The following is a 13,524-nucleotide window of genomic DNA, read 5'->3' on the forward strand; positions in this document are numbered from 1 at the left end:
GGGCAGACCTGGGCATGGGGAAGACCGCGTCACGGGGTCGAACGGGGGGCACGGGACCGACAGGGGCACGGGGCCAACAGGAACACGGGGCAGACCGAGGCACGGGGCAGACCGGGTCACGGGGCCGAACGGGGCACGGGGCCGACCGGGGCACGGGGCCGACCGGGGCACGGGGCCGACCGGGACACGAGGCCGAACGGGGCACGGGGCCGACCGGGGCACGGGGCCGACCGAGACACGAGGCCGAACGGGGCCGACCGGGGCACGGCGCCGTCTCCGCCGTGCACCGGCGCCGGTTCTGCTCGATATCGCCTCGTCGGATAGCCGACTGGCGCCAGATAGGCCCTTCTAATTGCGGTGCACACCGCGGCGCCGGTCGATTAGATAGAGTGCAGAGTGGGCGCGCCGGTCGGACGAGGGGGAGGGGACGTGGTGACCGGGGCTACCCGCCGTTATTATAATCGTTTAGGATTATCATGGTTGGCTCCTTGGTTGAGGTGGTACGGGCCCCTCAGCGTCGTGTACGCCCCCGCTCGGAGGAGCACGACGGGTCATCAGTCGGAACGGCACGGGGCGCCATGACAGCAGCGCAGGAGGGTATCCTGCCACTTAGCCACCCCAGCGGCCCCTCGCTGGTGTGCCGCTGCATCCTGGACCGGCGTTTCTTCCGAAACTACCGTCTGGCGATGGCAGACAGCAGCGGAAGTCGGTACAGTTGGCCTCGGAGCGCTGCCCGTGGGTCAGCCGCGCCCCAGCACCGGCGCTGCAATACCGGCGTGTCACGTGACTGGCGCGAGCAGACCGCGCCCCGCGGCGGCCGGGAGTGCCGGAAGACTCCGCCGTCAAAACGGAGCGACGGAAGACTCCGCCGTCACGACGGAGCGACGGAAGACTCCGCCGTCAAGACGGAGCGACGGAAGACTCCGCCGTCAAGACGGAGCGACGGAAGACTCCGCCGTCAAAACGGGGCGACGGAAGACTCCGCCGTCAAAACGGAGCGACGGAAGACTCCGCAGTCACGACGGAGCGACGGAAGACTCCGCCGTCAAGACGGAGCGACGGAAGACTCCGCCGTCACGACAGAGCGACGGAAGACTCCGCCGTCAAGACAGAGCGACGGAAGACTCCGCCGTCAAAACGGAGCGACGGAAGACTCCGCCGTCAAGACGGAGCGACGGAAGACTCCGCCGTCACGACGGAAGACTCCGCCGTCACGACGGAGCGACGGAAGACTCCGCCGTCACGACGGAGCGACGGAAGACTCCGCCGTCAAGACGGAGCGACGGAAGACTCCGCCGTCAAGACGGAGCGACGGAAGACTCCGCCGTCAAGACGGAGCGACGGAAGACTCCGCCGTCACGACGGAGCGACGGAAGACTCCGCCGTCAAAACGGAGCGACGGAAGACTCCGCCGTCAAGACAGAGCGACGGAAGACTCCGCCGTCAAGACGGAGCGACGGAAGACTCCGCCGTCACGACGGAGCGACGGAAGACTCCGCCGTCAAGACGGAGCGACGGAAGACTCCGCCGTCAAGACAGAGCGACGGAAGACTCCGCCGTCAAGACGGAGCGACGGAAGACTCCACCGTCAAGACGGAGCGACGGAAGACTCCGCCGTCAAAACGGAGCGACGGAAGACTCCGCCGTCACGACGGAGCGACGGAAGACTCCGCCGTCAAGACGGAGCGACGGAAGACTCCGCCGTCAAGACAGAGCGACGGAAGACTCCGCCGTCAAGACGGAGCGACGGAAGACTCCGCTGTCAAAACGGAGCGACGGAAGACTCCGCCGTCAAGACAGAGCGACGGAAGACTCCGCCGTCAAGACGGAGCGACGGAAGACTCCGCCGTCAAAACGGAGCGACCAAAGACTCCGCCGTCAAGACAGGGCGACGAAAGACTCCGCCGTCAAGACGGATCGACGGAAGACTCCACCGTCAAGACGCAGCGACGGAAGACTCCGCCGTCCAAACGGAGCGACGGAAGACTCCGCCGTCAAGACGGAGCGACGGAAGACTCCGTCGTCAAGGAGCGACGGAAGACTCCGCCGTCAAGACGGATCGGAGGCGCCGGCCATCAGCCGACCGTGAAAACAATGCGGACCCGGCGGCCGGCGACGGCGGAAACTAGAGCGAGACCAAAACATCCGACTCGTTCCGACGCGTTCTGCACGTGACGGCTTTCTCTCTCGCCGGCTTGTGTTCTGCCGCCGCTCTGGCCGCAACGGGCACACGAGCGCGTCGTGCCAGCCGGCACTGTCGACACAGCCGCACCACCGTGCCCCGCCCCGCGCGCCACGTTCGCCGCCACAGCAGGGCACAACACGGACCGACAGGCATCGCGTGACGCCACAGCCGCGGACCGGACGCGGCGAGCGTCTGCGCGATGTTATGCCGCCGGAGCTGTTTTGTTCTTCTTCAGCGCGCCGACGCGTGGTACAATGGCGACGGCGTAGACCAGCCAGAACAGGACGCCGACAGGGGCCTCGCCGGGGCCTCTCGGCGCCGACGAACGGCGGCCGATTCGGTTCCAGCTGCTTCGCAACGGCATAACGAACACAGGTCGGCAACACGGGTTTATGTATGCAGCACGTGAGCTCCAGCCGGCCTCGTTACACGGGTCCGGGGGCGCGCCGGGCGGCGCGGCTCGCTAACAAGGCCACAATGCTGGGGAGACGGGGGCCGGCAGGGGCATACCAGCCGAACCTGACCGGCCTAATTGTCGGCAGGGAGAGGTCGGCAAGTCCTGCGTCTAGAGCGTCACCGTTGTAATGGGGAGACGGGGAGGTAGCCGGGACGTGCCGCCGGTAATGGAGGGTCGGTCCACCCCCTGGTGCTCGAGACGGGCCGTCGCAGGCCGACTACAACGCGCCACAGAGAAAGGCTAATAAGCATGTGGAAATCGCTAACACCCCGATCGTGGTAGTTAGCGGAGCGACGGTGTCGGCACACAATTGTCGAGCGTGAAATCGGACCAAGTTGACGAAATTTCGGCGCCGGCAAACGCATTGTCTGCGGATACAAAGGGCTGATTCAGCGACACTTGCCTAAAAAGACCGCGGACTGTCACAACGGCGGAAGGGATTCGCCAGCGCCGCCGGTCTGCGCCGTCACGGCCCACGGCGGGACGGCCGTCACGGCCCGGCGTCCGTGACGACGATGGCGCGACGGCCGTTACGCAGTCGGCCGGGCACACGGGCGCGTGCTGAAGTACACCCCTCGTGCCGGTCTCAACCAGACTTTCCCTGCTCGTGCCTCACGCCCCCCGCGCACGGAGCTATGCGCTTACGACCCGTGATGCCGCGCGTCCGCGCTGCTGCGCGACACTCCGTGGGCTTGCTGCTGACGGCGTTGGCGACGGCCAGACCCCAGAGACTTTTGGGCAGTCTGGGCCACTTTTGGCTTGTTCCGATGGAAGGAGTGGTGTGACGGCAGCATGGGAACCAGTGATCCAACCTCCGTGGTTACGCCACTGCTTTGTCGGGGACTTCGGCCGGCTCGCTGCCAGGTGGCACCGGTTCGCTGTTGCGGTCGACCCCAGATGACCGGGCCCCGCCCGCGGGACCCGCACGGACCCGTCCCATGACCGGACCCGGCCCCGACAGGCGGAGAGGCGGGGACGCCTCGCGACCAGCCCTGGTCCCGACAAACGGAGAGACGAGGACGTCTCGTGACCAGCCCTGGTCCCGACAAACGGAGAGACGAGGACGTCTCGTGACCGGCCCTGGTCCCGACAAACGGAGAGGCGAGGACCTCTCGTGACCAGCCCTGATCCCGACAAACGGAGAGACGAGGACGTCTCGTGACCAGCCCTGGTCCCGACAAAAGGAGAGACGAGGACGTCTCGTGACCGGCCCTGGTCCCGACAAACGGAGAGATGAGGACGTCTCGTGACCGGCCCCAGCCCCACAGACGGGAGACGAGGACGTCCGGTGGACGGCCCTGCCGATGAGTCACGGCCGCCGCGGAACAGGAAGCGCGGCCCGCGCGGCGTCACGTGACGTCCCTCTAGCCGGCTGCGGCGCGCGGCAGTCCGCTGTCACCGACCGGAACAACGGCGACCGGGTGACGGGCCGTGTCGACATCCCAGATTCGGGAGGTAAAAAAGACAACCATTACGGACGATTTCAGGCTCTCAGATTCGGACTCGCTTCGCATTTTCGGTCGTCCACTCATGCATCCATCGAATGTTCCTTGATTTCGGTCTCGCTCCGGGGCTTTGGTCAGGCCGTTTCGGCCTCCATGGTACCGTTCGCTGCGTCGATTTTGACACGCCGGCCGTCGGCGCTCTGCGAGCACGGCGCTCGTCACAGTGCGGAGCGATCGGACAGCCGTCCGCTGACATGGGCGGAACACCACGACGGCCGTCGGCGCTCTGCGAGCACGGCGCTCGTCGCAGTGCGGAGCGATCGGACAGCCGTCCGCTGACATGGGCGGAGCACCACGCCGGCCGTCGGAGCTCTGCGGGCACGGTGCTCGTCACAGTGCGGAGCGATCGGACAGCCGTCCGCTGACATGGGCGGAGCACCACGACGGCCGTCGGCGCTCTGCGAGCACGGCGCTCGTCACAGTGCGAAGCGATCGGACAGCCGTCCGCTGACATGGGCGGAACACCACGACGGCCGTCGGCGCTCTGCGAGCACGGCGCTCGTCACAGTGCGGAGCGATCGGACAGCCGTCCGCTGACATGGGCGGAGCACCACGCCGGGCGCGGGGCAGCCCCACCCCTGCAAACGCCGCACGCCTGGGAACACTCGGCACGGCTGCTAAGAACTTGCACTGCAAGAAGTGGATCACACCCGCCGAGCGTGATCCGTTAGTCTGACGTGTCTGCAGTTCCTACGTGCCTCGCCACGGACAGTGAGGCGGTGACGAGGCCCCGGCGGACGGCCGCGCCCCACATGTCGAGGCGTCACATCAGCACCCGCGCCGAGAGCCGGGCCTCAGCTCCGCTCGACGCCACGTGACCGGCGCCCGTGGCCGTCACACGGGCCGCCTGACCCCGCCTGACCCCGCCTGACCCCGCCTGACCTGGCGGGGCGACGCCACCCACGGCCGGCCCGTGCCCGCCTCGTCGTCTCCGCGGTCGTCATTGATATGTGCATCTGGCGGCGGTCATGTTTTTATGCATCGGCCCGGGGCGCGGAGCCCGGCCCACATCGGGGCGATAGTTCACGGCGGCACAGAAGTGTGTCACACAGGTGGCCAAATAATCGCGGGATCGTTACCGCGGCCTGGTCGGCGCGTGCCAGGTGTGACGCACGATCGCGCAGGAGGCGGTCACCAATCGTCGACGAAACCGACGCGCGACTGCGCCATTGTCTTTCGTCACACGCTTTCCGACCGGGTCGGCCTAACGCTGACAGTCCACCGGAATCGCGGGCAGAGGAGACGATCGACGACGGCGGCCGTAAAACAACGTGCACATGGGAGACAAACTCGCAGCATTTGACGGAATGCCCGAGGACCCGGCCGCCCCGACCAACTCGTCTGGGAGACAACGCCGGCCACGAGCGACTGCCCCGACCAACTCGTCTGGGAGACAATGCGGGCCAAGAGCACGAGCTGCAGTAGCCTCCGGCACCTGCGAGCCGGCGTCTGGCCGCTGGAGCCCACAAAGCGGATCAGACGCGCTCCGCCTGTTCACCGCCACGCCAACGCCAATGCCGGACAAAAGCTCGGGGAGCGGACAAAGACGACCCCCTTCACGCCGCATCCGCCAAATCCACAGCACGGGCATAAAAATCGCGGCGGACAACGGCGCCGAAAATAGACCTTGAAGGACGAAAAACGGCCACGCTCCGCGGTCAGATTCGCGGGGCGGCGAGCGCGACCGGTGACGTCACGTGCTCTACGTCAATAGTACCGACCGGCCGGACAGCGGTCACCCGCGCCGGTGCCAGGTCACGGGTCAGTGGCGGCCGGGTTTTCCGGTGCCGGCTGGGCGGCCGTCCAACGGGACCGGCCCGGCCGCTGGGGCCTGGGACCGGCCCGGCTCCGCGCGGGGCGGCCAGCACGACGGTCCGGCGTCGGACGCCTCTCGGGTCAGGCCACGGGCGCCGGGTGCGGGGGTGGTATGCGACGCAGCGCGACTGAGGGCAGTCTGCAGCCCGAGAGCCGCCTGCGGTCGGCGAGCAGTCAGCAGTCTGAGAACAGTCTGCAGTATGCGGTCTGAGAGCAGTCTGGGAACGGCCCATACTATGCAGTCTAAGAGCAGCCACAGCAGTTTGCAGTCTGAGAGCGGCCACAGCAGTTTGCAGTCTGAGAGCAGTCTGTAGCCTGAGAGCAGTACGCAGTCTGAGAGCAGTCCGAGCGGTCTGCTCATGTCGGATGGCGAGGGACGCCGGGACACAGAGTGACCGACAACTGATCGGTTATTGCTCGACGTGTAGGACATCTAAGATCACCATATTGGCGGCCCGCCACAACAGCAGGGGGCCTGCGAAAGTATCGCGCAATGAGAGCTGGCCCTTAGAACTCTCCCTCCGAAGAGCACTCATCACACTCCTGGAGAGCGACGCGTGGAGGTGGACCATCCGGGCGTCCTCATCTCAGAGCTCACTGTAACCGGCCGCAAGGGCGATGCACCGGAGAGTGACGAAGTGGAGTCGAGATGAAGACAGCTGGCTGGGAGGTCGTCGCCCCGGGGTTTCCGTGATCCATCTCCCGGCAGGAACCAAATGAAAGAGGTCTACGCCACGCGATTACGGTCATCTATCCCAATTCAAACAGCACGTGAAAATAATTGCCGCGGGGGAGCGGATCGCTCTGTCTACGTCGCCGTTTCACATTCCGCACTACGTAAAACACACAGCCTTCTCCGCCGACATGCTCTTTAACACCATCGCCCCACTTCCCGCCTCTTCATCACACGCGCCTCTCCGCACTTAAATCTCCTCGCCTAGGGGAGCGAGACCACTGGGCAGACCGCGACAGCGATGACGGATGGTGGCGAGACCACCGGCAGAACACGGCAGCGATGGCAGACGGTGGCGAGACCATCGGGCAGACCGCGACAGCGATGACGGATGGTGGCGAGACCACCGGCAGAACACGGCAGCGATGGCAGACGGTGGCGAGACCACCGACAGAACACGGCAGCGATGACGGACGGGCTATTTAGGCTGATGCGGTCTAATTAAATCCAAATGTAAATTTCAAAATCGCATGATTGACTATAAGGTGTTACGACAAATATCAAGGGCATCATAGGGAACGCGTTACCGTTGGTGGTGCCGCCCCTGGTCCCTTCACGCCCCCGCCAGCGCGGCCCGCCTCCCGCAGCTCCCCGTGTGTCCCCGCGCTCACCACCGGCCGTCCAACACCCCAGCCGGGAGCCGTGTTTACCGAGCGGGTCGTCCCGGCCAGGGGCCAACGCCCCCGTCTATTACTGGGGGCGGGAGGGGAGGGGAGCCACCTGACAGGAAGCCCCCGGGCGGGGAGGCGTCGCTGCCGCCGCCGCCGCCGCCGGGCGCTCCCACGGTCTGCAGGGACACGGGGCGCGGCGTCATCAGCGGCGGCGTCATCAGCGGCGGCGTCAGCAGCGGCCGCTACCGACGGGCCGGAGCGGGGTGGTCCCAGTGGACTGGATGGCCTGGTTATGAGGATCAGTGACAGCCTTTGGACCTGATCAGCTCACGATGCGTCAGCAGTGGTTTTGTCGTATTTGGGTGGTCACCTGCCGCGACAGTATCGATCACGATCCCTTCACCCACAGCATAGTAGCCAACGGGGAGGTCCCCAGCGGCCGCGACGACCTGCGCCCCGGCACGAGCCGACCCCAGTGACACCTGGACCCCCCAGCGCGCCTGTGCTCACCCGGAGCGTGTTTGGCACCTGCACCGGCGGTGGCCGGTGTGCACCGGCTGGCCAGCCGGGTGTGCACCGGCAGCGCCCAGTGTACACCGGGACCAGCCGGGTGTACACCGGCTGACCAACCGGGTGTGCACCGGGTGACCAGCCGGACGTGCAGACGGACCGGCCGGCGCTGCACCGGGCCTCTGCCGGGCCATCGGGGGTCACCGCCACGCGCCAGCGGTCGCGGCGGGACGCGGCTGGTTCCGGGCTGTACCACCGCCGGCTGGTCAGGGAGAGCAGGCCGGCCGAGGCCCGCCACAGGGGCTGACGCTGGGACTGTCCTGGCGTGCGGACTTGAGTCGGGTCACTCGAGCGAGCTGTCGATGCGCCACCTGGCGAGGTGCCGGTTAGTGCCCGACTGTTCAGGTCTGAAGGGGCGACTAGCAGACCCGACTGTCCGAGTCTGACGGGGCGGTCAGCAGACCTGACTGTCCCGAGTCTGACGGGGCGGCTAGCAGACCCGACTGCCCGGGTCTGACGGGGCGGGCAGTCGCTCCAGACGGTCCAGCCGCCCGCTGGAGGCGCGCTCGCTCCCCGGCGCAGCACCTGCGCCCATCCACGGGGAGCGTCTCGCCAACACCACGCGCCCGTCGGGCTGAGCTCAGACGCGGACCTGGCACATGACTGGACGTCGGGAGGCCCGACCCGGTTCCCTCCATGGATCCGCCCCTGCCCGACCCCCGGGCCGATCAGTCCGGCGGCGAACTTCGATCTGTCATCGCCCGTAATTGATTGCGAATCGCCGGCCGGCCAACTGCGCGCGATGTCCCGCGATCGCGGTGGGGGAACAGCGAGGGGGAGGGGCACATGCCGGCCGGGTGGAAACTCTGGGGTGAGAGACCTGAGGCCGCTCACTGCAAAGGAATGCTAGGGCCACGCACAAACACATCCCGGGCGGTCATTAAGTAGTGTCGACCAGCGTCAATGGCGATCAAAAGTCGTCGTACCATTCGTCAGCGTCAAGAGCGCGAACAATGGTTTAACAACACAATCCAAAACTGCGTCATTCGCACGCCGATTCATCGCGAGTTTCAGCTGGGCGGCGAGCCGTCGGCGGCAGACAGCACGCGCAGAGCGTCGCTTCGACGTCGGCAATCCGGGCTGCCTCCGACCTGAGGTCGCAGTGCCGCAACCCGGACCCGGACCGCGTCCGGAGCCACGACCACCGTCATTACAAATAGCGCGGCGACGGGCGGTCAGCCGCCAGCCTCGCTGACCATATCTGACCTATCCGGGGGTCACAAGGTCACCAGTCCAGTTCAGCTGGCGCACGGTCGACATACCCAGCTGGCTTCCCTCCCCAGCCAACGCCAGCCTTACCAACCGAGCCCCGCCTACGCTGTCACGCCAGGTTGCCATGCGCCCGGGCCGGACCTCCCCTCCCCTCGCCCTGGGGTGGGGGTCGATGGGCAGGTAGCTGGGCGCCGCGTCCCACGGACAAACACCAGTTAGCGCGCGGGCTCGGCCGCTTTGGCGGGCGCCGCCAGCCGTCCGTGTTTGCGCTGAGCGGTGGTGTCGCCGGCCAGCGCCCGTGAGACGGACGGCGCTGAGACGGACGGCTGTGCGGGGCTGGTCCCACTGGTGCCACCGGTCCCGCCGGTCCCACTGGTCCCACCGGTTCCACTGGTCTCAACGGTCCCATTGGTCCCGATAGCCCCATCGATCCCACCGGTTCCAATGGTCCCACCGGTCCCATTGGTCCCACCGGTCCCGTCGGTCCCCCCCGGTCTCACCTGCCTCACCGGCCCCACTGATCCCACCAGTCCCACCGGCCCCATTGATCCTACCAGTCCCATCGGTCCCACCCCGCGACTGGCGGAAGGCAGCCGCTCTGTCGCCACCCCCACTCACTGGACGAGCGGTGGCGCCCCGCAAACGCCCTACCTGGGCATTTGCGGACTTTGCGGCCGCCCAGCCTGACTGAACAGTTAGCCTGGGTTGAGACTGACGTGAAACACCGCGCTGGAGCGGTATACACTGCGGGACAACTGCTCGCTGGGCCACCCTGACGCCTAACAACTGAATGGCCATCAAAGAGATTCGCTTGATCAAATAACAAAGGACAGCGGGTGTGATGTCGGTATCTTGCGCTGCCTGTCTGCCGGACGGACAGCGGAGAGCTCCGGGCTCCCCAGCCACGCTGCGAGTATGCCAGTGCCACACCTTCCCTCTATCGGCGCGCGTGAACTGTTCCGAGTCCAACACGTGGTTGCCCAGCAGGTCAGCTCCGGGCATTGGCGGCACCGCAAAGACGGGGGGGGGGGGGGGGAGTTACTCGACAAAACATTGTTCTGTGTTGCGTCTATGGCGTTACGCGAGGACGACGCAACGGGCCTGACCTACCCGCCGCTCCCCAACCATCAGCCGGCGGCGTCACCTTTGTTGGACGGCCCGCCACGAGAGACCCCCGCCCGAGGCGCCGTGGCCGGGGCGCGGCGCGAGCGGCGGGGGCCAGGGCCGCGCGTGGCCGGCGGCGGCCCGGCGGTAACCGGGCGTTGACAGCCGCCGCCGCCGCCGCCGCCGGGCCCCGTCTGCCGGCGCCGGTCCCCGTCTGCCGGCGCCGGACCGGCCCGCCGGCGACGCCGGCCGCCGTGGCGGACTTCACACGACGCCGCCGGTGAGAACCGCCGCACCGAGCGCGGCCCGGGGCTACGACACCGGACCGGAGCCTCCCGCCCAGCATCGCGCCCGGCTGCGACACCGGACCGGAGCCTCCCGCCCAGCATCGCGCCCGGCTGCGACACCGGCCAGAGCCTCCCGCCCGGCTGCGACACTGGCCAGAGCCTCCCGCCCGGCCGCGAGAGCCTCCCGCCCGGCTGCGACACCGGCCCGGAGCCTCCCGCCCAGCATCGCGCCCGGCTGTGACACCGGACCGGAGCCTCCCGCCCAGCATCGCGTCCGGCTGCGACGGCAGGTTACCATTTCAGTCTTCTGCTGTGCGTTCTCGCTTCATAGTTCGTCGTTATTTTTTTAGCGGAAAAGCGGCCACTAGGGTAAATGATGAGCACTGCAGTGGGCAGGAGAGATCGTTCTCAATTTCAGCGGACATCCCAAAACCGACAACCAGCAATCATCACAGAATGCGGCGCGCATCAAACACACCCGACCAACTGCGAAGTGAGAAAACAGTGCTGCTGGCAGCTGAGGCCAGCTGGTGCGTCCATCACAGCGAAGTTCAACCACGTGGCCGCGGCTGACGCCTTGGCTTCACCTCAGAGCGCACGGTGGCAGCGGTCACAGCCCGCAGAGGCTCCCGAGAACGAGATCTAGCTCGGGTCAAATCGGTACGACTGGATGAGCCAATGGCCTATTGGGAATGGATTGGAATGGGATAGATCACAAACAGCTTTCTGGGAGGCAAATCCAAGACGAAAGGCGGGATAATGCGGCGATCAAACTGACGGCGACAATTCTGATACTGATCGCCTCGAGGGCTCCGACAATTAAAGCAAACTTATCGCTTCCCCTGAAGCACTTACATCAGATCTCCCACGCATCGCGGACATTTGCCGCATTGTCCACGATCTGATTTCAGCATACACGCCCTATTACGACCGTAGATGCTTCACATCAGTGGCACGAGCACTCGGCGAATTTCTACAACCGAAAACTATGTGGAAATGTTCGGTGGAGCTATAACAGCACACCCATGCTTTGGGAGCCGGGCCACTGCCAGCAATGACTTCTTAGTAATTGCTGGAATTAGACCCGATTACATTGTTGCGCTTAATAGACACACCAAGGGCAATGCAGTTGAGTTTCGTCTTATGTTGCAATATCCATACGAGAACGAAACAATAGCCGCTTGGAAACACTTAACATACCAGAATACGTCGTCACTTTCTGCCATTAAAGCAGTGGATCATTTTCAACACTCATTAAATGACCATGTTCGGAACTGTTTCGTCCACGCCCAGGGCTCACGCCGAACAGGCATACCGTCGCCACGACTCGTTGTTACGGGATAACAAACAGCCATTGCAGCATAATGCCACCGTCAGTTGGAACGACACCAGCCAGTCAGACATGCCAGCTCTGTGTTGAGCGGGGCGGAAGGCAGCACGTTCGAAAGCGAGACTGGGGCGGCGAGATGGCACCTCGTCACGTCACCGTTCCGGCTAGTCCACGCCGCCGCAGACCAGAACTGTGCGCGAACCCTTCTCACACCACCTGAAGGGTTACTCACATTTGTTGATGAGGTTTTCCGAGGGGTCGGGCGGCGGCTGCGCCGCCATTTTGGCCACCATCGCGCTAACTGCGGTCAGACGCGACCGTCCATGACCTGCCCGGCGGCTGAGCACCAGCGACGCTCCACGCGACGGCCGGTCACAGGGCTCCCTCCCACACGCCCGCAGCGCAGGTCGCACTGGGTCCGCGCTGGTCGGCTGCGCTCGCCGCGCTGTCCTGGCGCCGGGCGACGCGGCACACACCACCGGCCGGAGCGGAGCGGCGCGGCACGGGAGGCACGGGAGGCACGGGCGGCGCGGGCGGCACGGACGACACGGGCGGCGGTGCTCGCGGCTCGGTGGCGGCGCACCGACTGACGCGGCGGCCGGCGGCGCACAGCCGGCCGCGCCGAGCGGACCGGGCCGCACCGGTCGCGCCGGTGGCCGGCACCGTGGGGAGGAGATCACGGCCGGGCCGGCACCGTGGGGAGATCACGACCGGGCCGGCACCGTGGGGAGATCACGGCCGGGCCGGCGCCGTGGGGAGGAGATCACGGGCCGGGCCGGCACCGTGGGGAGATCACGGACGGGCCGGCACCGTGGGGAGGAGATCACGGCCGGGCCGGCACCGTGGGGAGATCACGGACGGGGCCGGCACCGTGGGGAGATCACGGACGGGGCCGGCACCGTGGGGAGATCACGGACGGGGCCGGCACCGTGGGGAGACCACGGACGGGGTCGGCATCGTGGGGAGATCACGGACGGGGCCGGCACCGTGAGGAGATCACGGCCGGGCCGGCACCGTGGAGAGATCACAGCCGGGCCGGCACCGTGGGGAGATCACGGCGCGCCGTGGGGAGATCACGGTGGTGGCCGACCACGTTGTGGATAACCCCGCATACATCGGTCGGGGAGCGGGAAAACGCGCGACTGTGCTCGCCCGTATATGGCAACACCGAGGCCCGAGCGGACGCCACGGTGGACGCGTGGACGGAGAGGAGATTGCAGTTATACCGGGGGCCCTGTGGAAGCCACAGTGAGACTCGGGAAGGCGGGACATCCTGATGAAAACGGCGACTGCGAGTGAGAGAGACCAAACGCGGGGCACGTCTAATAAAGGCACAATCAAATTAATACCCCACATACGGGACGGTGTATCGGTCACGAAAGAACCGGCCACACACAGCCGCTAAAAATGCCGCAGCACTGGCACGAGTCCTCCTAGAAGCAAGTCAGCCGTTACGCTCATCCCAACGGTCGGTCGCATCACCCTGTTTATCGCGGCATACCATCGTAATGCAGCGGGCCAGACTGATCCACGATGAGCAAGAGACGTTCGTCCGTCGGTAATCTTAAAACGTGGCATTCATCAGGGGAGTGCAGGCCACATCCTTGTTAACAAGCATTAATTAGAAAGTGGGCACCATGCAGCAAAAACCACGGCACGCGGGCATAAAATATTTTATTCTCGTCGACCGTCCTACAAAGGAGCAGGTACGGACG

General features: G+C 66.1%; 1 protein-coding gene across 1 annotated transcript in view; it reads right to left on the reverse strand.

The window, feature by feature from the left end:
• step (cytohesin steppke) overlaps nt 1-12,275 on the reverse strand; it is a gene marked incomplete in the record, with an annotated part of 127,240 nt that extends 114,965 nt beyond the window's left edge. Inside the window, 1 exon segment of the mRNA XM_037237989.1 lies at nt 12,042-12,275. Coding sequence (XP_037093884.1) covers nt 12,042-12,102 — 61 coding nt within the window.
• Between the last annotated feature and the right edge of the window lie 1,249 nt (nt 12,276-13,524).

This window comes from Pollicipes pollicipes, unplaced genomic scaffold (genome assembly GCF_011947565.3).
Source record: "Pollicipes pollicipes isolate AB1234 unplaced genomic scaffold, Ppol_2.1 Scaffold_7262;HRSCAF=8765_pilon_pilon_pilon, whole genome shotgun sequence".
Taxonomy (NCBI): domain Eukaryota; kingdom Metazoa; phylum Arthropoda; class Thecostraca; order Pollicipedomorpha; family Pollicipedidae; genus Pollicipes; species Pollicipes pollicipes.